The 25,171-nt window shown below is 43.4% G+C and overlaps 1 protein-coding gene across 1 annotated transcript; it reads left to right on the top strand.

Moving 5' to 3' along the window:
* Positions 1-1,260: 1,260 nt before the first annotated feature.
* Positions 1,261-22,850, top strand: Cndp1 (carnosine dipeptidase 1). Its single transcript, XM_013124061.3, has 11 exons — positions 1,261-1,394; positions 4,382-4,531; positions 5,895-6,057; positions 7,133-7,221; positions 9,805-10,005; positions 11,591-11,675; positions 15,894-16,054; positions 18,090-18,254; positions 19,453-19,594; positions 20,780-20,927; positions 22,607-22,850. The coding sequence occupies exons 1-11, from the start codon at positions 1,311-1,313 to the stop codon at positions 22,674-22,676; spliced, it is 1,458 nt and encodes a 485-aa protein (XP_012979515.2). The 5' UTR covers positions 1,261-1,310; the 3' UTR covers positions 22,677-22,850.
* Positions 22,851-25,171: the final 2,321 nt, after the last annotated feature.

The raw sequence follows: 25,171 nt of genomic DNA, 5'->3' as shown, positions 1-25,171 counted from the left end.
GAATAGGTTGCCCAAACCCGTATGTTCAGCCTTAGACTGTGTACATATGAGCAATGGCTAAATGGACTCAGGGGGATTAGACATACATGTGTGTATGTAGCTACGGCAGTTTGAATTAGAATGGCCCCAATAGGCTCCCATATTTGAAAACAGTTGGTGCAATGGCTCTCAATCTTCCTAGTGCTGCGGCCCTTTAATTCCTCCTGTTGTGGTGATCCACAACCCTGAAATTATTTTAGTTGCTAATTCCTAGCTGTAATTTTGCTACTGTATGAATTGTAATGTAAATATCTATGTTTACCAATGGTCTTATGCTACCCTTGTGAAGGGTCATTCAACCTAAAAGAGGTTGCAACCCACAGGTTGAAAACCACTGAGTTGGCGGAACTGCTTGGGAAGGATTGGGAGGTGTGACCTTGCTGGAGAAGGTGTGTCACAGGGATGGACTTTGAGGTTTCAGAAACCCATGACATTCCCTGCTCTCTCCCGCTCTCTCTCCCCCTTCTTTCTCCTGCTTGTGGTTCAGATGTAAGTTCTCAGCTACTGTTCCAGCACCTGGAACTGTCACAGACTCTAGCCCCTTGGAACCATGAACCCCCCAAATTAAATGCTTTGTTTTTTAAGTTGCCTTAGTCATTGTGTTTTTCTCAGCATTATAAAAGTCATTAAGACGTGTGTGTGTGTGTGTGTGTGTGTGCACATGTGCACTTGCACAGCAATAATAATTAAAGAAAAAGACTATGAATTTTCCAGGAAGAATGGGGGGGCACAGCAGGCAGGGAAGGGAGGGAAATGATATAGATGAAGTATTCAGGTATGAAGTTCTCAAAGAAAACGTAGATTCTAGGGTAATTGCTCAGTAGTTAAGAGCTATCTTCCAAAGGACCAAGGTTCATGTCCCAGCAACCACATGCAAGACCCCAACCATTTATAACCCTAGTCTTCAGGTATCCAGTGTTCGCCTTTAGCCTCCATGGAACCAAGCATTTACACAGTGCACAACCAGATATATAGGAAAAACACCCAGGCACACAAAAATTTAAATTAAGTTAAAATTTAATCTTTAAAAAGTATATGCATATACCCACATATTTATTTGAAAAACCCATTTGTTTTGAGAAGGCAGCATGTGGGGAAGGATTTGAGGAGGCACGCATTTCCGGTCCAACTGTCCCTGGTCACTTCAGTCCAACTCACAAGGAGCTGCAGTACTGGGTAGCAGGTTTATGAAAACTTTTGAAAGTTTTAATTGTCATCAATCACAGGCTTCATCTGTCTTGGCACTGCTGCTGCTGCTGCTGGAGCAAGAAATGCTCTGCTCATCTTCTCCACCCTCGGGGCTGCTGGAGAAGGTCTTCCAGTACATAGACCTCCACCAGGATGAGTTCGTGCAGGTAAGAGAGGCCCCATGTGATGCTCTGGTTGCTCCCTTCAGAACCAATTTTCTGGGAGATGTGGGTTTTCTTTTGCACCTGATGATATGATTCCATTAAAAAAAGGTGATGGCTTCTTATTAGGTTAAAATATCAGTACTCAAATCTTTGTGGCAGAAGATCCCTTAGTCCCAGCTTCTAGAAAGACACTGTGCATCCCAGTGTATCTGACATAGTAGGTGCTGGTTACCAGCACCTCTATGGAGCTCATTGTAGTTGTTGTTGTTTTTTTAATCTTTGGGGGCCGTCATCAAGCTCCCAAATAAATACATGGAGACATATTCTTACTTATGAATGCCTGGTCTTAGCTTGTCTTATTTCTAGGCAGCTTTTTTTTTAGATTATTCCATCTACATCTTGCCTCTGATCTTTTACTTGTCTCTATTCTACATACCTCTCTTTCCTTCTTGCTCCATGGCTGGTTGTGTAGCTGGGTAGTTGGCCATTGGTTTCCTCCTCTTCTCATTTTTTCACTCCTACTTATTCTCTTCTCCTATGTATTCTCTCTGCCTGGCAGCCCCACCCACCTCTCCTTTCTCCTGACTCACTATTGACCAATCAGCTCTTTATTAGACCAATCAGGTGTTTTAGACAGGCAAAGTAACAAAGCTTCACAGAGTTAAACAGATGCCATACAGAAGAATGCAACACATCTTTGCATCCTTAAACAAATATACCATAGCATATTTTAAGATAATATTCCCACAACAGTGTGTGATTATTCCAGTCTGTCATGTAATCCACTGACAGTATCCCCTGGTTCCCAGAGATGCCCAGATGGAACGAGAGAACATTTTATACTTCACTGCCATCACTGATAGTCCTTGGCTGTATTCCTAACACTAGCCTGGTTTCTATCATGTGGGATGGACATATTGGCAGGTGAAGAAAAGAAGAGCAGAGAGTGGCTTTGGCAGCAGAGAGGGGACTAGTAGGGGAGGTGTAGGTCCATATGTCTCACTGAGCAGCTGCCGTCTCCCTTGCCACTGGCTCTATTGTCCCCTCTGTGGGCATCTGTGTCCATGATCACAGCCTTCCCTGCACTGAATTGGGTGTTTTGTTTTTGTGAGACAGAGTCACACATAGTCCAGACCAGCCTGAAACTCAGTTCCTAGTAGAGGACGGTCCTGTTCCTTCTTTCTCTAGCTCCCAGGGGTTAGGACTGCAGGTGTGCACCACTATGCTTGACTTCCACACCATTTGGCACCTCTAAGGCCTCCTTTGGGTCTCACTAGACTTCATGCTCTACATCCTATCAACACACTGGTCCAATGTTTGAATCAATCAGGCAATGTAAAGACTGTTGTCATGCAAACAGAGGTGAAGCCTTTGTGTTAAGTTGACTCCCCAGGCCAATGTTCCTAAACATGAGCTCTATGTGATCCTTCCTGCAATGCTAATCTGACAGAGAGAACTCTTGTATTTCTGGAATTCAAGTGGAATCTTCAGAGTCAGTTTAGAGACTGTGTGTCACAGGAGCTGTGTGTGTGTATGGGTTTTCAGGCAGAGCATCCCTCTTCCAGGCCTCTTCAAGCATCCCATTGACTCTGGGAGGTGGGTGTCAACAGAACCTGCCCTACAAACTCCAGGTGAAAAATGTAAAACCTAATATTCCCTAAGTAAATTCCCTTATGATAAAAATTTAGATGCTATAAGCAGGAAAGTGAAATCAAACTAAAGAAGCAAAGCCAAGATCAGCTATCCATTATACATGAAGGTGTTCTGCCAGGCATGGTGGTGTACACCTGTAATTCCAACACCTGGCAGGCAGAGATAAGAGGATGCTCACAAGTTCTAAGCCATTCTGGTTACATAATACTAAAAAAAAAGTTTTGTTGTCAGCAATTCAGATTCCAAACCTGGACCATGAGTATTGATTATGTATTACTCTACTGTAGGTGCTCTTAGTGAATGTTTACTAAGTTCTATAATATAGAGGCACTGTGTCTCCTGAAATGAGGGAACACTCTCCTTTTAAAAAGTTATTAATTTATTTCCTTTTTATTTTTATGTGTATCAGTTAATTTATCTGACTGTGTGTGTATGCCTATGTGAATTTATGCACACTACCTGTGTGCAGAAACCCTCAGAGACCATAAGAGGGCATTAGAACCCCTGATCTGCAGTTATGATTGTGAGGCATTGTGAGGCACTGTGAGGATGCCAGGAACTGAACCTGGGTCCTCTGCAAGAGCAGTAATTGCTCTTAACCTCTGAGCCATCTATCCAGCCCTACTCTTCTCTTTCACAGCTGGGAATTTGAGACTGAAGGGTTAAGGAATTGCCAAAGGCTTGTGAGGCCATAGATTGAGGAAGACTGAGTAACTAAGCTCACACAGTGATGAATCCAAGTCCTGGCTATGTCATTTAGAGGATCAAATGTGTGGGGATTGATTCACTATTTGCTCAACCTACCCTATGTCATCTTTGTTATTAGATGCTTCTGGTCTCCAGTTTTTAAATTAATCCCCAACTCACCCATTGTGTGTGTGTGTGTGTGTGTGTGTGTGTGTGTGTGTGTGTGTGTGTGTAAGCCAAAGGTCAACCTTGTATGTTTTCCTCAGGTGCTGTCCACCTTGTTATTTTTTGTTTTGTCTTTTTAAAACCAGAGTCTTACTGACTTGTCAAGTTGGCTCAGTTGAATTGCCATTGAGCCCCAGTGACCTACCTGTCTCTGCCTTACCTGTTCTAGGATTACAAGCATGTACCACAATGTCCAGATCATGTTTTGCAAAGTTGTCTCTGAGGGATTGAACTTTGGTTCTCACACTTGCAAAACAAGCTTTACAACTGAAATATTGTTCCCACCGTGTGCTTTTGAATGTCGCTGTGCTAGTAACCTAATCTACAAGATTTCATGAACCAAAGAGCATTTGGCTACTCCCACCCAGCAGGACATGGGTTCCTGTGCCCTGCCTAGATAACCCCCTCATTGTCTTTCTTCACAGACCCTGAAGGAATGGGTGGCCATTGAGAGTGACTCTGTACAGCCTGTGCCTCGTCTCAGACAGGAACTCTTCAGGATGATGACCTTGACTGCAGACAAGCTCCGGCACCTGGGAGCTGGGGTGGAGTCTGTGGATTTGGGTTCTCAACAGGTACCTGGCAGGATGGGAGCCTCCAGGTCTGTGGCCATCAGCCATACCTTCCTTAAGTGGTGTTAAGAAACGGATGTACTCAGAGCCTCACCTCAATCCTCACAGAGTCCAGATTTCCCATATGAATTAAACATCCCATCTAGTTCAAAGGAGACTGTGCTACCGACTTCTGGTCATAGCAGGACTGGAGACAGGTTAAGAAGGAAATGGAAGCCATAAGTGTGGGTCAGTTTTCTATGGGAAGACTTGCCCATCTGGTTCTCCATGTACATTTTTCCCTTGCCTCTTACACACAGGCAGCTTTCTGAACAAACCCATGTGAAGAGCGTGTTCTTTACTTGGAACCTGTCCTAGTTAGGGTTTCTGTGGCTATGATCAACCACCATGACCAAAAAGCAAACTGGGAAGTAAAGGGTTTATTTGGCTTACCCTTCCACAATACTGTTCATCATCAAAGGATGTCAGGAACTCAGAGTGGGATCCTGGAATCAGGAGCTGATGCAGAGGCAATGGAAGGGAGCTGCTTACGGCGTGTCCTCCAATGGCTTGCTCAGCCTGCTTTCTTGTAGAACCCAGAACCAACAGCCCAGGGTTGGCACCACTCACAATGGGCTGGGCCCTCTCTCAACAATCACTAATTAAGAAAATGACCTACGGCTGGATCTTATGGGGACATTTTATCAGTTGAGGCTCCCTCCTTTCAGATAGCTCTAGTTGTGTCAAGCTAGCATAAAGCCAGCTAGCACAGAGCCATTGCTTAGAACTGACATTCTACTATGGGTCCAGATCTGCATCAAAGTATCCAGTGTCTCCTGCTTTATCCATGAGGATTTCAGAATCCTCAAAGATTCCAATGATTTGGAAAATCTGCTGCTCTAATTAAGCCATTCAAAACCTGAGTTCCTGAAGAATATGTCCAAAGAACTGTATTATTTGGCATTGTCTGCCTAATAATTACTGATACTCCTAATTCCAATGATGATTCATATAGTTACTAAAAGTGTACCACTGTGTATACTTTTTGGCTTATTTTTTTGTGGGATTGTTTATTTATTTATTTGAGACAGAGCCTCACCAAGTTGCTTTGGCTGGCCTAGAACTCACTCTGCAGACTAGCCTGGTTCAAATGCGTAGATTTGCCTGCCTCAGCTCTTCAGTCCTGGGATTAAGGTCATGCATCTCTATACCTAGCCGTTATGTGCACCTTAGAGATGGGGAGAGATGCTTAGAAAAGCAATGTAGGTTTTATAGGGACTCAAGCAGAAAGTAGACAGGGCTCTTGTTCTGAATGTTGTGAAAGAACTGAGAGTGTGTTTTCTCTTTTTGTTTGTTTGTTTTAATATTGTGATCCACTGTCCCACAGATGCCTGATGGCCAAAGTCTTCCCATACCTCCCATCATATTGGCTGAGCTGGGAAATGATCCCAAGAAACCCACCGTGTGCTTCTATGGGCACCTGGATGTGCAGCCAGCTCAGAAGGACGATGGGTGGCTAACAGATCCCTACACACTCACAGAGGTGGATGGTCAGTGTCAGCTGATTCCTAGGTGGAGCTTGGGCTTGGGCACAGAGTCAAAGACAATCCCAGGTCTTTAGTAATGGTTAAGAAAGAGCAGGGCTACCAGGCGATGGTGGTGCATACCTTTAATCCCAGCACTTGGGAGGCAGAGGCAGGTGGATGTCTGTGAGTTTGAGACCAGCCTGGTCTACAAGAGCTAGTTCCAGGACAGCCTCCAAAGCCACAAAGACTGTCTCAAAAAAAGAGTAGGGTTAGGTCTAGTGGTGCAGGACTATGCTCAGCTTCTCAGGAGGCTGGAGAAAGGATCACAATTTCAAGCTAAACCCGTGCTACAAAATGCAATGAGGCAAGCCTGGGCAACTGACTAAGACCATGTCTCAAAAGAAAAAGTGAAAAAAAGAGGTTTGGGATATAGCTCAGTAGTAAAGTCATTATCCTATATACACCAGGTCCTAGATTTGATCTCACACACACACACACACACACACACACACACACACACACACGCACGCACACACACATACACATGCAGGAGAGAGAGAAAAGAGAGGGAAGGAGCTGAGAGAAATCCTGTTTTCATGTCAGTAACATTCATTTCCTTCCATTTGTGGAACAAACTATGAATTTGATATCTTCGTGACCCTAGCGGGTGGAGCTCTTATAGGAACTGTTGTCTAGATTACAGCTTTTCTTTAAGCAGATATAATTTGCATTTTGTGAAGAAAGGAAGATGAAAGGTTAATGGAGAGATATACAGGCATCTTTATTTATTTCATTATTCTTCCAATTAAAGCACGAGAGAGTATGCTGTGTGCTGTTCACAAGGATGTTGAGGCCGGATACAAGGATGGGGAACAAATGAGTCCCAACAGGACTAAAAATAGCCCCAAATAGTCTGTTTTTATTGTCTGCAATATTTTAACTCTTATTGGTTATCTAATCTCAAAATTCAGTCATGTGGCTTTATAGAAATTTCTAACCCCGCTACGGATTTTCTTTTATCTCAAAAGTTGAGTTCGTATAACTCATGTAACTTGGCAGATGTGTACTATATTGAAATTTTCTTCTTTTGTTTTTAAAGGAAAGTTATATGGAAGGGGCGCAACAGACAACAAAGGCCCTGTCTTGGCTTGGATTAATGCTGTGGGTGCCTTCAGGGCTCTGAAGCAGGTAGGTGGCCAGTTTTGCTTGAGAGAGAGAGAGAGAGACGGTGGTGCTCTGAGGCAATTATAGTAACAGCACGCTTTGAGGTCCTTACCTTCTCCTCAAGACACTGCACAGGGTTACTCACGATCCACAATCTTGAGTGTCACAAGAATGTCAGAGAGAAAACTAGAAGCTTGGGAAACTCGGGGAACCTATTCAGAGCAAGTCAGCCAGAGAGCAATGACCCTGGGAGCATGGGTTACAGCCTGCAATGTCAATCACATTAAAAACAGAGCATGTGGCTGGTGGCTGCCTGGACAAGGAAAAGCAGTTGCTGCCAAGCCTGACTTTGGCTGTTGGTCCCATACTAAGTAGCTAACAGATTGGTTTACATCTTTTCTTTTTTGTTTCTTTTTTGAGTCAGGGTTGCTCTGTATTGCTTTGGAAGCTGTCCTGGAACTCACTCTGTATACCAGGCTGGCCTTGAACTCACAGAGATCCACCTTCCTCTGCTTCCCAAGTGCTGGGATTAAAGGTGTACATCACCAATGCCAGGCCACCTTTTATTTTTTTAATTTTTTAAAAAATCGTTTATTTGTGTGTGTGTGTGTGTGTGTGTGTGTGTGTGTGTGTGTGTGTGTGTGTAGAAGAGCATGTACAGAGAGGGAGCACATATGTCAGGAATGTATAAAAAGGTCAAAGGACAACTTGCAAGATGTTTCTCTCCTTCTACTATGTGGGCCCTAGAGACTGAAATCTGGTTGTCAGACTTGTTGACGGCAGGTGCCTTTCCTTACTGAGTGTGTTGTTAGCCCTGGTTTACATCTTATGAAATATAATTTACTGAAATTTTCTTTAGTTTTCCACCTATGTCTCAGCAATCATGTGTCTATCAGATGTTGCTAAAGGACATCTGACTGTGACGATTAGGAGCTTCAGCTTTGGTTACACCGAAGGGCAATTTGTTCCACGGAGCTGACCCTTACTCCCAAATTCCTTCATCCAAATGGGTGACCAAAGGTCACCTGTTCCTAAGGTACAGGGCTCTTCTAATTCTGGACTCATCTGTCTGCTCCATGGTAACCCAGATCCACTCACTCTCCAGGCTGGTAACCACACTGCTTCTCAGCATGTAATGGTTAGAGTTCTCCAATGCTGGCTCTGTGCTCTAGGAGAAAAATCCCAATTTCTCACCATGGCTCTCAAAGATAAACAAATGAGTCAGACAAAAAGATCAGAACTTTAAAGGAGGTCTCCATGTCCTTCTTACATAGAAAAAGGCATAAGATCCATTTTGCTCACGATCAATGCCGCTCAGTAACTCAAAAGGCAGGTTGAACGCAGTTGAAAAATAATGTTCTTGAAAGAAAACTTACCCTGAGGCTTAACAATCTTTCAAAGGAAAAAGTTCTCATTTATCATGATCAGAGTTGTGGGAACTAAAGAGCAATTTGTAATTGAGCAACCTTTCTTCCAAAGTGTCTTTTTTAGGTGGGCTGGGGAAATCGCCCAGTGTGTAAAGTACTTGCCATGCAGGCATAAAGACCCATGTTCAAGTCCAAAGGACTTATGTGAAAGGCCAGGTGTTCATGCCGTAGCCCCAGTTCTGGGGGACAGGAAGATCCCCCAACTCTCTGGCCAGCCAGTGTAGCCAGATTCAATGAGAGGCCTTGTCTCAACAATTAAGGTGGGAATAACTGAGAAACACATTAAACATAGACCTGTGTCCTCCACATGCATGTACCCACATAAGCAACACACACACACACACACACACACACACACACACACACACACACACACACACACACACACGCACACACGGTTCTCCACCAGGCCTCAGACTGCTGCCTCTCCTCAATGCAGCTGGAGACTAAATCTCAGAAAGCAGCCTGAGACACTGGGCTCCTGTCCTTTATATAGCTCCCTAGGGCTTGTACTAAAGGCATGAGCTTTGTTAATCTTTTAGACTGATTTATTCTCGTGTGGCCTTGGTTGGTGTAAACTCACAGGGATTCATCCTGAGTCCTGGGATTAAAGATGTATGCCACCCTGTCTAGCTTCTATAGCTAATGAGTGAGGCTGACTTTGCATTCTGATATTCTTTATTAAATCATAAATAATATACCACCCCTACTATCCCATTCCAGCCCAACTACTTTTTTTTTTTTTTTTTTTTTTTTTTTTGGTTTTTCGAGACAGGGTTTCCCTGTATTGTTTTGGAGAGTGTCCTGGAACTCCCTTTGTAGACCAGGCTGGCCTCGAACTCACAGAGATCCGCCCACCTCTGCCTCCCGAGTGCTGGGATTAAAGGCGTGTGCCACCAACGCCCGGCTCCAGCCCAATTTCTTGAAGCATGATCAAGCCTCGCGGCATGGGCGCTGCTGTCTTTAAGATCTCTGCTCCCAATTCTGCCTTAGCATTTCATCGAAGGGCCACATGGGATCTGTCAGCTGTCCTTACCTTTGTTTCTCCTCTGCTGCTGTAAACAGAGCTGCTGCGATGTTAAACAATTCACACATTGAATATACATGACTAATTTATCTTTATTAAATAAAACCTTGCTTGAGCATCTTGAACAGGCTCCTTGTTCTGTTGTTTTTCCAGGATCTTCCTGTGAACATTAAGTTCATCCTGGAAGGGATGGAGGAGGCTGGATCTGTTGCCCTGGAGGAGCTGATCAGAAGAGAAAAGGACCACTTCTTCTCTAGTGTGGACTACATTGTGATCTCAGACAACTTGTGGATCAGCCAGAAGAAGCCCGCTCTCACTTATGGAACCCGTGGGAACTGCTACTTCATGGTGGAGGTACTGGCAGGCTCCACCTGTGGAGGGAGACTGGGGCTGTGGATGGAATGGAGGAATTATTGGGGACTTTAAACGGAAAGGAAGTCAGGAAGCTCTCCCTTGGGGTTCACAGACTAGGTGGTCACAGAAGTCTTGGGCTTTTAGCTGTGTTCACAAACCCCTGAAACCTCAGAGCGAATATACTTGAGTGCATAGAGTCCTGGACGTTTCTTCTAGAACTGTGGGTATGGGTTTTGAAAGCGGGAATAATGCCCTACCAAGATGGCTACTTGATCAGATGCTAGGTTAGCATTTTGTAACCTTTCTGATTGTGTGCCTGCAGGTATTGGTGGAAGGGGACCCTAGTGCTATGGTCAAAAGGAAAGAGAAGCTGATGACATCAGAGGCATCATTCTGTGACATGCAGCCTTGTGCAGATGTCTTTATCTCCAAGCCTTAGTTTTCTATCTCAAAAGTTGGTGGAATCTGCTTACTCCACCCCAAGACCATTCCTCCTTTCAAATAGTTTTCAGTAACATGGGCAACCAATAATAGCACATACAACTTATAATAAGTCCCTCCTGGATGGACCATTAGTTAGCCACTTTAGTTGTAACTCATAACAGGCTGTAGATCTACTAATTGATGTGATGGAAGAACACAAACCCAGGCACTTATGAGACTTAATGTTATGAACCAGATAGAAATACCATGCATCTTTGTCATTTTCTTTCAAATTACAATCTGCATTTTTATTGATTGAAAAGCAATGACGGGGATCCAGTTCACGGAGAAGCACCTCAGCAGAGAGGGAAAGGAGAGAGAGAGGGGTGGTGGAGAGTAAGGAGGAGATGGAAGAGGAGGAGTGGAGAGGAGAGGAAAAAAGAAAAAAGAAACAACATGTGAGTCCCATTGACAAAGGACCAAGTAAGTCAGCCTCAGCTTCCAGGGTGTTTACTATAAAGAGACACACTTAGTGAGAGCGATGATGTGGGAATGCTGGGAAAACAGGAAGCCAGAACTTGGCTGTGAGGAGAGATGGAGTCATGGCTGTGAAGGAGCACAGATTCTCTGAGAACCTTCCCAAAGCAAGGGAAAGAAGAGTGCTGGGAGACCCTGAGGAGAACAGAGGTGCTAAGGAGGTGGGCAGAGAGGAGATCTTGTGCCTGGGGGAGGAATTAGTCTCTCTTGAGAAGGTGTCAGGTAGATAGAGAGTAAAAATGGTGGAGCATCTTGTTTTGCTGTTGGCCTCTTTTCCCCCCTGCTGGGTAGATGGAGAAAGTTTATATGCAGCAAAATAGTGGCCATGGGTGTAGCTGTAAGAGTCTCAACTAGAGCATGGCACAAAGCCAAGAGCAAGTCAGCTACCTGAACAGCAATAATTCAGCCAAGGAATATCTGGTCATCTCAGATAGAATTGTATTGGTGGCACACTTGGGGGATGAAGTCAATTTAAAACAGAAAGGGTAGAGTCTCCAAGTCATGTGACTGAGAGACATGAGATGTGAGGTTGGGTCTGGAGGTCACCCCCCTGAGTTCTGAAGGATACCATCTGGCACAGGAACTAGGGCAGTAGGTAAATCTCAACTCTTTTATCTACTTTAAGGTAAAGTGTAGAGATCAAGATTTTCATTCTGGGACCTTTGGTGGCATCCTTAACGAACCAATGGCTGATTTGGTTGCTCTTCTAGGTAATATTTCTACTTCCTTTTGTGAGCATCAGTTCTATTTAGTCTCCTTGGCCTCTGCTCCTCTGGTTCCTGAATCAGCTCTGAAAAAGTTTGTAGTATAAGAAAAACTATTTCCTTAGCCTTTTCTCCTCTTGCTTGTGTGATCTCTAGGCTTATAATTAAGCCTATGTTATATATTATCTCTTTTCATGGACTGAAACTCTGCTTTCATTTATTTTCTATTTATTTTGTTATTTTAAAAAGTTGTTCTTTTTGTAGACATGAATATATGTGTAGATGTACAAATGTGTGTGTGTGTGTGTGTGTTAATGTGGGTGCATATGTGGGGGCACTCTTGGGTGTCATTCCTCATTCCTCAGCTGTTGTCCACTTTTATTTTTGAGACACTGGAATCCAGAGCTTACCAAGTAGTCTAGACTGACTAGACAACAAGTCATAGGGATCCTGTTGTCTCTGCACCCCCAGTGCTATGATTATAACTGCATGCCACTGTGCCTTGATTTTAATTTTTTGAGATAGGCTCTCACTATTCAGTTTTGACTGGGCCTGAAACTTCCTATGTGGACCAGGCTGACCTTGGACTCATGAAGATGTGCCAGCCTGGGCCTTCTGAGTCCTTAAATTAAAGGTATGTGACACCACCCCTAGTACAGCATCTGGCACTATGCTTTTTATGTAAACTTTACATTGTTTTCTTTTGGGGTAGAAAAAAATTGTCAAACACTGCAAATATGCTCCCTTGGCCTTTGTAGTACCAGACAGAATATAAACAGCCTACAAGGCCATGATACTGGAATGATGGGGATGTCCTTTTGTATGTTTCTCTTATTGGTTGATGAATAAAACACTCTTACCTCAATGGCCAATGAGGTAGTAAGATAGGTGGGACTAGGAGAGGAGGAGAATTATGGGAGGTATAGGCAGACAGAGTTACAATGCTGCCAGAGGAGTACCACCATGCTGGCTATTACTGGGTAAGCCACAGCCTCATGGAAATACATAGGTTGATAGAAATGGGTTAAAAATTAAGGCAGAGCTAGCCAATAAGAAGTCTTAGTCATCAGCAAACAGTTTCATAATTAATATAGCAGCTGTGTGTTCATTTGGGGCTCAAGGGCCATGGGACCTGCTGGGCCAGAAAACTCATGCTTATATGCGAAGGTCTTCTCAAGGTCTACATCAGCATCTTTAGCTATAGAATTTCCTCCCTCATGACCCTAAATTAAAACTAAACAGTGAAAATCAGTCTACATTTTATTTATCTACCTACCTATGTATCTATCTACCTACCTTTTATCTACCTATCATCTATATATCGATTTATCAATCTATTATATATATGTATATATTTATATATATTCTTCAGTGGCCTTACATTTTTTTCTAGAATATTAATATACTCAGTCTGTATCTCATGATTGACAATTTCAGAAAGAATACAACGAGCTTTTTTTTTTCCTTTAAAGAATTCAGATAATATACAACTTAATATTTTGGAGCAGAGATAGTTGATCTTTTCACCAGAATAATTTCTCCTTCCTTTTATCATCATTTATTTATTTTTCATAGACCAGATGTTATGCTGTAGGCCAGGCTGGCCTGGAACTCATAGCAATGCTCCTGTCTTAGCCCCTCAGATACTGTGTTCCTAGGAGCTGTGATGTTTCCAGTGGGGGCTTCCATGTACTTTCCAAAATGGTTTTATGTTCCCAGGATCATTAAGTCCACTGGAAGGGAGCAAGATGGGAGGCAGGATCTTCCTGATGGAGCAAATGTACCAGTGATAAAGAACCATATATCTCCCTAATGAAGTTACTTCTGAATAGCAGAAATTAAAATTCCCTAGGCCCTGGAGGTGACCTCATGGCTCTTCCTAATCAGATTTCACTGTGAGTGAACAAGGGAAGAGAATATTGATAAAACATCTTTCCTTAGTCAACATGTATCCTCACTGGTATCAATTTTAAGGTGAAGTGGGTACCAAGAAAGCTAGTTATGCTCAAATCCAGCATGGTCCACTAAGGACATCTGGGTTACCACCATCCTCCCAATAGGAACACCACTGTCTAGCATCCTGGTTCCTTGGGTTAGTCTGATTTCAATGCCTGAAGTACTCAGATCTATTTGTCAAAAGCACTAGGACAATGAAAATCTTGCCCAGATCTATAAAAGATTTTAGCACAAGATGGTTTCCATCTTGTACAGGTAACCTCCCAGGATCAGCTACCCAGCCTAGCCATGAGGTCTCATTGGCTCTCTGTGACTCCTCCTCCTGTGTGGCTATTCCTCTTCAGAGGTCTTCTTGATTCTCCTTGACTCCATGGCTTTCTGGCTAGAACTATGAACAGGGCCCACGTAACACGTTCCTCCCATCTGTCCTTGGAGACTGAGTAAAAACATAGGGATGCATGCTCAAGGGAGATTTTGTGATTGTATGGTTGGTGATGTTTTTGTTTTGGGTAAAATATATTACAAATCAGTAATAGCCAGACCCAACCAGTTCTTCAGCATCTATCATCTGTCTGTCTGTCTGTCTATCTACCATCTTGCTATCTATTACATATGTATGTGGGGGGTATATGTACATGTGCATATTCCCGTTCGTCTATGTGAGGGGTGTGTGTGTGTGTGTGTGTGTGTGTGTGTGTGTGTGTGTGTGTGTACTAGAAACTAACATCAGATGTCTTCCTTGACTGCTCTCGACTCACTGCGCCAGGGTCTCTTGTTGTACTCAGAGTTCTTCAACTCGGCTATTTTCACTAGTCAGCTTGCCCTGGGGAGCCCCTGTCTACTTCTCTTGATTGCTGGGATTGTAAGGGAGTTGCCGTACGTGTCTGGTTTCTGTGTGGGTGCTGGAGACCTGGACTTATGTCCTTATGCTTGTATGGTAAGCCCTGTTTCAACTGAGCCATTTCTTCATCCCTCAACACCTCCGTATTTTTAGACTTGAAGAGGATTCATGGGTTTGAACCATATTGGTACACAGTGCTAACAAGTTTGTGTAATTCAGAGCCAGAGGCACAACAGTCTTCAATACTATCCTGTAGTACAGGCAGAGAAGGAATGGAAGATTTGGGGAAGCTTTGTGGATGGGAGAGGGCCAAAGGTGGAGCTGAGGAAACACAGAGCTCTGACACCTTCCCGTGCACTCTGCAGCCTTGACACACTTGCACCTCAAATTTGGCTTCCTATGATGTTTTTCTGGGAAACTGCTCTCCTTTGGTAGACTTTGTTAAGCATTATTGCCTTTCATTGTGTCTACATAGAACGGAAGAACCTGTTGAATAGTCTCCAAGAGGCTGTTACTTTGTTAGAGATGGTGTCTTAGTAACTGAAGGTGGCAGGCATCTTCTGGTATCCCAGCACCTAGAGCAGAGGGCATGTTTACACACAGAGTGGAGGGTGTGTTTACACATAGTGTTAAGGCATCAGTGTCCACTTGTTTTCACAAGTGATTTGTAGTTAATGACACTGACGTAAAGTATCTAGGCTCTCCTCAAGCTAACCATTCTCCTGCCTCAGCCTCAGCCTAGTGCTAGTATGACAGTCTTACACCACTCCTGACTCAATCACTGTAAAACAGAATGATTCAGAGCATAAAGTTCCTACCCTGGAAATGTCAAATTCTAACCATATTAATAACACAGAACACACACTTATGAAATGCCTTCCCTTAAATAAATGTCCCCAGCTGGACTAGTGATTTTGTGTGAGTTATATCAATGAACTTCCTGATTGTAATTTGCCTTTGCTATGTATTTTCTTTGAGTGTGAGTGTGTGTGTTTGTGTGTGTTTGTGTGTGTGTGTGTGTGTGTGTGTGTAGGGGAAACTTGAGAAAATATTTTGGGAAGTTTCACTTTCTTGTGCAAGTCTGTATGCGTGCATATGTAAAATATATGCCTATATTTCAACTATTTAATAATTTATACCTATTACTTCTTAACTCAGGATAAGATGAAATGCAAACAGGAGGCTTGCTTGTGAAATAAAAGGTAGAGCATAGCTGTACCATTTGCAGACCTGTGTCTCAGCTCCGCCCTTGAGGCTGAGCCTGCCTTGTGTCCACTTCCTTCTTGGTACCATAATCTCTTGGGTAAGGGGAATTGCTGCCGCTGATTCTGGCCAGGGGACAGTGTTTTGCCACAGAGGAGTCTTACCTAGCCTGACTCTAGGAGCACAGCGTTGGCACACTTGTAATTTCTGCATGTGTTTTGTAGGTAGCCTGGTGGATTCATCAGGTCACATCCTGATTCCTGGAATCTATGATCAAATGGCTCCCCTTACAGAGGAGGAGAAAACAATGTATAGAAACACCGATCTGGACCTGGAAGAATACCAGAAGAGCAGCCAAGTTGAGAAATTTCTGTTTGATACCAAGGTATAACCTTAAATTCAGACATGATCTGAAAAGAGGACCGCTGCTCCCAAATCTTGTTTTCCCAGGGTCAAAGCGGCGCCACACTGTTAATCTGTGCAGCTCAGAACACCAGGCAAAGGTTAAATCCCGGGCAGGTTTTGATACTCACAGCCACTTTTGGGAGCAGTCGGTGCAGGCTAACTGTGAATAACGACGCAGTCGACACTGGTCTTTCCACAGCACTTTATTAATTTAAATCCCATTCCACTTCCTGTCAGGGAGTTAAACTCTCTGAATGTTCAAAGATTGGGAGCCACTATCTGAGACACTGGCTCCAACACCGGTAATCATTCTCTTTCTCAGGCATTGCCATCAGGGCTGATGGGCGAGCCAGAGCATTCCCTTCTCTGTGCTGTGAAGAAACTTAGAACTCAGATCAGAAGTTCCTGAAGAATTTAAAGTTTTTGTTCATTTTATTTCTCATATTTTTTTTAATACTTTGTCTGCTGAGGGCTGAAGGGGTGACTTAATGGCTAAGGGCACGCATTGCTCTTGCAGAGGACCTAAGGTCAGTTTTCAGCACACATTGGACGGCTCACAACCACCTGTAACTCTATTTCTCAGGATCTGACACGCTATTCATCTATTCTTGTCTCTTCAGGCATTGTATCACACTCACACATACAACTCACCCTACACACACACACACACACTCACACACACACTCACACACACTCACACATTCACACGCATACAACTCACCCTACACACACACACTCACACATATACGCTCACACACACCCTCACACACACTCACATTCACATGCATAAAACTCACCCTACACACACTCACACATTCGCATGCATACAACTCACCCTACACACACTCACACACACCTCACACACACTCACACATTCTCATGCATACAACTCACCCTACACACACACACACACATACGCACAATCACACACACACACACACACACACACACACACACACACTAAGCTAAGCTAATAAAAAGAAAATCTTCAGACATTGGTAACTGTGGTTGATTCCCCAGGGACCGCCCAGAGAAGGCAAACCTGTGATGGTAAGAAGTGGTACAGCTTTCTGTGGGACTCTATTTCTTCCCTCAGACTAAGTTTGTGAAAATACACAAGAAAGAAATTGGCTCAGATACTGAAGGCTTGTTTAGCAAATTCTGAGGAATGAAATTTGCTCCATTCATTATCAGTGTATAACCCTGATTAGAAATTTATAATTGGGTTCAGTTTCTTTTTAAGTCATCATCATCATTATCATCACCATCACCATCATCTTCATATATATATATATATGAAGTGTGTGTGTGTGTGTGTGTGTGTGTGTGACACATGTGGAGCCAGAGAGCAAGTTTCAGGAGTTTGTTCTCTCCCTTGATCTTGCTGAGGCAGAATTTTCTTATTGGTTCTGCCACTCTGCATACTCCAGGATAGCCTATGAGCTATCTCTGCCTGTATTCCTATAGAAGTGCTGGGATTACAGATGTGTCCCTCCACATCTGACTGTTTTTCTTGTGCTCTGGGGATCAAACTTGGGTTGTCAGGTTTCTGTGGCAAGTGCTTGTACCTACCAAGTCATTCCAGTGGCCCTGATTCAAATTTTGAAGCAGCTGCACGAGGCAGCTGAAGGCAGCCGGAGACAAGAAGCCTTATGTCCTGCCTCTGTTATTAGTCCAGACACCGCTAACTTGATGCCAGGTAATTTGTCATGAGTGGCTCTCAGGTACACAGATGTTGGAGATCTGAGCAATTTAATTCAGCTGAGATCTATTTGATTGCAAGCCTAGGGGAATGGCCCAAGGGCCTTGTGCACCTTAAGCAAGTGCTCTACTGGTCTCATACTCACTAAGGAGCTAGGGATAATGTGGAATTCCTGATTTTGTTGCCTCTGCCTCCCAAATGCTGGAACAAAGGTGTCTGCCACCAGTCCTTGGTCCAGGGATTTGTGCATGCTAGGTAAGCACTGCATGTAACCCTCAACTGAGCTTAGTCATATGTTCTCTGCATGATTTAGGAGGAACTCCTGATGCACCTATGGAGGTATCCATCTCTCTCTATCCACGGCATTGAGGGCGCGTTTGATGAGCCTGGAACTAAAACAGTCATCCCTGGCCGAGTCATAGGAAAATTTTCAATCCGCCTAGTCCCTCACATGAATCTGTCTGTGGTGGAAAAACAGGTAACAAGTGTCTGTTGTCTCTAGGCCCAGCAGTACCATTTCTGAGTCCTGTACACCATGGAAAACAGAGCAATTCTGTGGTTATTATTGAAGCTTCATTTTTCTCCCCCAGCACAAAAGAATGGGACAAATGTCAAGAAGCCAGCATCAGCCTTACTCAGTGCAAACCTCTTTCCCCAATCACAGAAGTCAGACAAATGGCCACTTGGAGTTGCAATGATGGGAAATTTTTAAAAATGAGATGCTAGCTATAAAGGCGAGATTGGTTTTCCACGGGGATGGAGGAGGACTGCCTACACTTGGCTGCAGCTGGAAAAGCTCAAGTCCAGTCATTTGTTATGCCATGTTTGAAACCAGAGTGCGGAAAGCAGCCATGGTGCTTCTGGAAGGAGTTATGGTTCTCAGTTATCAGCCCATTATTAATTCACCTAGAGTTGGTTTAACAGGAACTAGAATCTTGAGAGAGCACTGAGGAAATGTCTCTATACCCTCCTCAGGCTCTGTCATTGTCTCCCTTTGTACTGTGTTCTAGTTACATTCTAAACCCCTCCTTCCCTCTTCCATCTGCCCTTCCCTCCTGCTGCTTCTCCACTGTTTTACTTTACATATACACATTCCACAAGGGCAGGAACTTCCTGGTGTCTTTGTTTTTGGACATCCTCAGCACCTTGGTGCTGATAAATGCTAGCTAAAAGAATAAATGTGTGTTGGAGGCTGGAGCCTCCTGGGAGGATTTCCTCAGCAGTCCCTGGGAAGGAGTACAACAGGCTCTAAAAATGTCTCCTTCATTGTTTAGTTTGGAATTGCTCCCACTTTTCAGAATTTCCCAGACTATATAATGTCCCCCATATGTTCCTTAGAGTGTTACTAGATCAAAAACGGAAGACACTGCAACTGAGCAGTTGTATTTGGATTATGTTTTATAATTTCCAACAAACACCACTCAGATACCACTGTGGATCAGGGACTGTGCAGGTTCAAGGGATAAAGGTTAACTAGAGCACATATTTACCCTCTGGATAAAGCCAGAGCCCTGGAAACCCTTTTCACTGTTACAGACCCAGTGGCATTAACTAAAAGCTCACAACATTCCAACTCATCAGGTCAGGGTTCCCTCTAGTTTCTGGGTGGAAGAACACAACACACTGAATGAGCAAAGTCCAGTATTCTACTTGTTATTGACAGTGTCGCTTTCTAGGTGAAGCAACATCTGGAAGCTGTGTTCACCAAAAGAAATAGTTTCAACAAGATGGCTGTGTCCATGGTACTAGGACTCCACCCATGGACTGCGAACATCAATGATAGTCAATATCTCGCAGCAAAAAGAGCCATCAAAACAGGTGGGCCTAACAGATACTGTAATTCACCTGTTTGCATAGGGGCCAAGACACTTTTAAGTCTCAAATATCAGCTGTCCTCTTTATCCAAGGTGCATTAGTTATCTAGAGGGGCAGAACCAATAGAATGAGTATATATTATTTGACTGTCTTTCATGACACAGTCTGGGCATTCCAACAATGGCTGCCTCACATTGAAGAGGTCAAGAACCCAGAAACTGCTCAGTCCCTAAGGCTGAGTGTTCACCTGGTGCTTAAGGCCTGGAAGATTCCTGGAGAGATACCCAAAGGGCTGGGTTCTGGTATCAGTGAAGAAAAGCAGAAGCAGCGATGTTGATGAATTTGTCAGCAGGAAGGAAGGCAAGCAGGCAAAAAAAAAAAAAATCCCTTCTTTGTCCTTCATCCAAGCTGAGCTGCTACCAGAAGGCGCCATCTCATTTAAGGTGGGTCTTCCCACCTCAAATGACCTTTTAGGAATGCCTTTCAAAGACATGCCCTGCAGCTTGCCTTTTAGTTGATTTCACAGCTAGTCAAGCTGACCACAAAAATGGACCATCACACAGGGCACAGTGTCATGTGTACAGGATGTTACTTCCCTGCCATTTCCTGTAGTTATTACAACAGCATTCTCCAGTTTACAGAGAAAATGAAGGCTACAGAGACAAAGTAATTTGTGTGAGAGAACTATGTTAGTTATTTTTTTCATCACCATGAAAAGTACCTGGAAGAAACAACTTGAGAAGGAATGGATTTACTTTGTCTCATAGTTTCAGAGGGTTTAGTCCATCCTAGTGGTGAAGGAATGATGGGATATTTCAGTTCATATAATGTCAGTGAAAGGAGGAATTACATCAGAAGGCAGCCAATGGGAAGTCCTCACAGTGGATTAAGAGGCCATGCTCCTCCATGAGTAGATTTAATGGTTAACAATTCCTGGTGTAAGGAGAGGTTTTTCTTTGGTGATGTAGGGAAGATGGAAATAACGTTATCTGAAAAAGAGGTCTAATATTTTTATTCAATACACTTACATGATAAACAGGGATAGAAGCTCTGGGAATGTGGCTAGCTTCCAAGAGAGAGTGCTTTTTATTTTGCTTCCTTTTATCCTCACCTGTGCCCATCCCCTGTCCACGCCCCTTAGATATCTTGTTGTGATTTATTCTAGTGCCTCATTTTCCTGTGTTGCAGTATTTGGAGTAGATCCTGACATGATCCAGGATGGGTCAACCATTCCAATTGCTAAGTTATTCCAGGATATTACACAAAAGAGTGTAATGATGCTCCCACTGGGGGCTGTGGATGATGGAGAACACTCTCAGAATGAGAAAATTAACAGGTGAGTGGATCCTGTGAAGGTGAGAGCTCCCTGTGAGACCGTCTGCTAGACTTGTGTGAGACTGGACAACAGACTGGTGGCTTAAAGACCTGAGGCTTTCCTTAGGCTGGGAACACCAAGTTAAGCCTGGTGTCTTAGTTAGGCTTCTGTTGCTATGAAGAGATGCCATGACCATGGCAACTCTTATAAAGGAGAACATTTAATTGGGGCTGCCTTACAGTTTCAGAAGCTTAGTTCGTTTTTATCATGGTGGAACTCGGAAGCACGCAGGCAGACATGCTGTTGGAGAAGGAGCTAAGAGTTCTGTATCTTGATCTGCAGGCAACAGGAAGTGAATTGTGTCACTGGGTGTAGCTTGAGCACAGGAGACCTCAAAGCCCACCTTCACAGCATCACACTTCCTCCAACAAGGTCAAACCTACTCCAACAAAACCATACCTCCTGATAGTGCCTCTCCTTAGTGGGGGATTTTCTTTCAAACTACCACACCTGGTCTCATATGGCAGAACTAGAGCTAAGGAGGAGAGAGAAGCAGTGAGCAGGAGGAGGGGATTGGTCCTATCTGCAGGTGAGCAAGGGGCTCTGGCATTTCTTCCCCTGTAAATTCACCAGCACCGTGGGATTATGGAATATTCTCTGACATCATTTAAGTTTAATCATCTTCTCATTGGAAGATCCTCCCTCCAATACTGTCTCATTTCGGGTTAGGGCTTCAACATACGGATTTGGAGGCTGTGACATTTGAAGCACAATAAAGAATATATATATATATATATATATATATATATATATTGATTGATTGATTGGTTTTATGAGACAGGGTTTCTCTGTATTGTTTTGGAGGCTGTCAGACCAGCCCGGCCTTGAACTCACAGAGATCCGCCTGCCTCTGCCTCCTGGGTGCTGGGATTAAAGGCGTGCGCCACCACCGCCCAGCTCAATAAAGGATATTTAGGAGTGCTTGGTATGAACATATTGACAGATTATATAAACCTCCAAATGAGTGAGAAACAGGAATGTTTGGTTCTTCAATCCCTGTCATGTTAAAAATAAGAAGCCAAAGAAACTCTGAGAAACCCAAGAAAGCCTTGTGGGGCAGTGCTCTCCAGGAATCCTAGCACCCAAAGAGGCCAAGGTATGTGTGTGTGTGTGTGTGTGTGTGTGTGTGTGTGTGTGTGTGTGTAAAGCAAAAACAAACAAAGACAATGGGCATTTCTGTGATTGGGTCCAATATTAATTGTCTCCTTTCCTTTCTCCTCTTCCTTTCCCTCTTCCCCCACCTTGCCTCTTCCTTCCCTTTCTTCCCCTCCCCTCTCCTCTTTCTCTTCCTTCTTCTGTTTTCTGTTCTGAGTCAGAATCTTGTTCTGCACCCCTAGCTGGTCTGGAAAGCTATGTATAGATCAAACTGTCTTTGAGGTTGCAATGATCCTCTTGCCTCTGTTTTCAAAATGTTGGGATTGCAGGTGTGTAAAAACATATCTGGTGATCTCATCTTCTTAATAGTGATGTCATTCTCTTCTTGGATTTACCAAGTTAATTTGGTCCTAAGATCTCAGAAGCATGCTACTACTTTAGATTGACTGGGTTTATAATATATACAATTTTTTGGTGTCCATGGTTGGCTGCTTTTCCTTCTTCATATGGGAGGAAATGTGTTTCTTTGTCTTTATTTTCTTTAGGTGGAACTACATACAGGGTTCCAAATTATTCGCTGCCTTTTTCCTGGAGTTGTCAAAGCTGCACTCATGACAGCAGGTGTCTTCCAGTGTCTTCTGACCCATTGACAGATCTCCCCACTGAGACCCTGACAAAGCTGGAGTTGGAAAAATTCAGAAAACATGAATCCAGTAGAGTATTTGTTCCTTCCCATTTAAAATGTCTTGGGACATTTGGACCTGCAATAAAACATTTGAAACACAGGCATTGAAATTGTTTAACATTCCCTCTGTCACTTACCTTCTCAAACTCACAGCTACCTAGGCCTTCACTCCCCTAAATCCAGTTCAACAGGCTAGGACTGGACTTAGCACAGTGTTTTAGCACAAGTGGGACACCTCTTCAGCTAATTAGATTCTTGCTTGCAGTCCTGTTGGCTCAGTCCTCAAGTTTGCTTGGCAGGCCCTGAATCACCTTTTCTTCTGTTCTCTTCAAAAGGGAAGTGGTGGCTTCCACCACTGGTTATAGTGATTTCCCTGTGGATTCCTATTCAGAAGAGTTACTGGGGCACACCACTGTATTAACTTCATGCCTCCCCTTCCTTTATTTTCTCCAGTTTCATGAACATTCTGAAGCTTGAAATTCATACCTGCATGCCATTTAGAATCCTTGTGCAAAGATGAGCTTTTCTTTAATTCCAAACCTTTTCACCCTTACCATGATTGATGCCCCCTGCTCAGCTTCTCTGCCTCCTGGTCTCCAACCCCATCAATAAAACCCTGCTCCCTGCACACCTGTGCCAACCATTCTGCCAGCAGAGTCCACCCAAATAGAATTTCTCTCATCCCATTGAAATTTTACTCAATGACTGTATCTGAATTGCTCAAATCTTTTAATAGCACCAATGTTAGATGGAGAGCTAATCAACCCTGACATCAGCAAGACATTCTCAATTTAAAGCCCTCAGCTAAATCTGCATTCCTTAATCATTTTAGTTCACCGTCTTGTTTGGCTTGATTGGGCTTGATGGTGTAAACACTACAAAAAATTAATTTTTTTACAGTTGAGTGTATATAAACAAAACCAATCTTTATGAGTTCATTATTTATATCATATTAATAGAAAAGAAATTGAAGGTTTATATTTTAAGTCCTTCTCTAATGGCTCCAAAAAATCCATAGCATGTTTTCCTTCATCTTTCATGCAGCTATTAGCTATTGAAACATCACTCTTCAAATTTGCTGGATCACATTAAAGTTGGGTGTCTGAGCAGATGACTCATTGGGCAACATGCTTGCTCTTGCACAAACATGACATCCTAGGCTTGGATTTCCAACACCCACAACATAACTAGGTGCAGTGGCAAGCATTTATGCTACCAGCACTGGAGGACATAGATGGTCGATTCCAGGAGCTCACTGGCCACTGGTCTAGTCAGTCAGTGAGCTCCAGGTTTAGTGAGAGACTAAACAATAATATTTTCACTTACTCTCATCCCTGCTGGGACTATGAGACAATAACTATCTTGGTTATTCAACATAGGAGGGAAGAGGAGGAGTGTAGAACATTGTACCTAGAAAATGTCAGTCTTGCAGAGACAATGTGGGATGCTGAAAGTATCACTAAAGTTCATTACACATATGGAGAGGTAAGAAAATCATCCTACCTTGAAGGTAGAGAAAAATGTAAATATTTGTTTTCAAAATTTTTATTAAGTAGATATATGCATACAGACTACATGATTATTCCATATATCCAACTTCTGAGCATGTTATAACATTCCTGTCTTAGTGTTTTTACTCCTGTGAAGGGGAATCATGATCATGGCAACTCTTATAAAATAATGCGTTTAATTGGGGCTGGCTTACAGTTCCAGAGTGTTACTACATTATCATCATGTTGGGTAACATGGTAGCATGCATTTCCGGCATGGTGCTGAAGAAGTAGCTGAGAGCTACATCCTGATCTGCAGAGAGGGGGGCTGCTATGGGCTTTTGAAACCTCAAACCCCACACGCAGTGACACACCTCCTCCAACAAGGCACCTCCTAATCCTTCCAAACATTTCTACAACTGGGGACCAATCATGCAAATATATGAGCCCATGGGGACCATTCTTACTTAAACCATCATAATATCAATAAGGTACAAACTTACTGAATCATAAGAGGGTACCATATCAAGTTTAGCTATTAGATGTGGTGTACTAATGTGTCAGTATTGTGAAGTTTAGGGGTTCTGAGTACCAACTGGCCAGTATAGATGCTCTGGAGGAATAAGGAGAACTTGAGATGCTTGGGTTTCATAGTGTCTTCATAAAAACAGAATGCCATAGTCTGGAAACCAGCTGTGAGTGTCCACTGGGCTGTGCACAAGTTGTGGTCATTGTCATATCTCTGCAGATGAGCTTGGAGAGGGCAGTGAGCCAGGGAACACAGAGGTCCTTCTCTAGACCGCTTCTCTGTGATTGCAATACGCATATCCAGCACTCCCATGGTTTTTTTTTTTTTTTTTTTTTTTTTTTAGCTGAGTGCCCATCTGGGTCCTTCATCTAAGAACCAGATCCCCCAGTCTTCTGCCTGTTTCATA

The sequence above is a fragment of the Mesocricetus auratus genome, unplaced genomic scaffold (assembly GCF_017639785.1).
Source record: "Mesocricetus auratus isolate SY011 unplaced genomic scaffold, BCM_Maur_2.0 Super-Scaffold_100015, whole genome shotgun sequence".
Classification (NCBI taxonomy): Eukaryota; Metazoa; Chordata; class Mammalia; order Rodentia; family Cricetidae; genus Mesocricetus; species Mesocricetus auratus.
The sequence above is the reverse complement of the archived record's forward strand: the minus strand, read 5'-3'. Positions and strand labels throughout refer to the sequence as shown.

What these genes read in the sequence shown, in the direction of transcription:
- Cndp1 (XM_013124061.3), top strand. Translation starts at nt 1,311, where the DNA reads ATGCTCTGCTCATCTTCTCCACCCTCGGGGCTGCTGGAGAAGGTCTTC. An exon ending in AAAAAGAGCCATCAAAACAG is followed by an intron (nt 19,595 to 20,779) that starts GTGGGCCTAACA and finishes CCTGTGTTGCAG; the next exon opens with TATTTGGAGTAGATCCTGAC. An exon ending in CAGAATGAGAAAATTAACAG is followed by an intron (nt 20,928 to 22,606) that starts GTGAGTGGATCC and finishes TATTTTCTTTAG; the next exon opens with GTGGAACTACATACAGGGTT.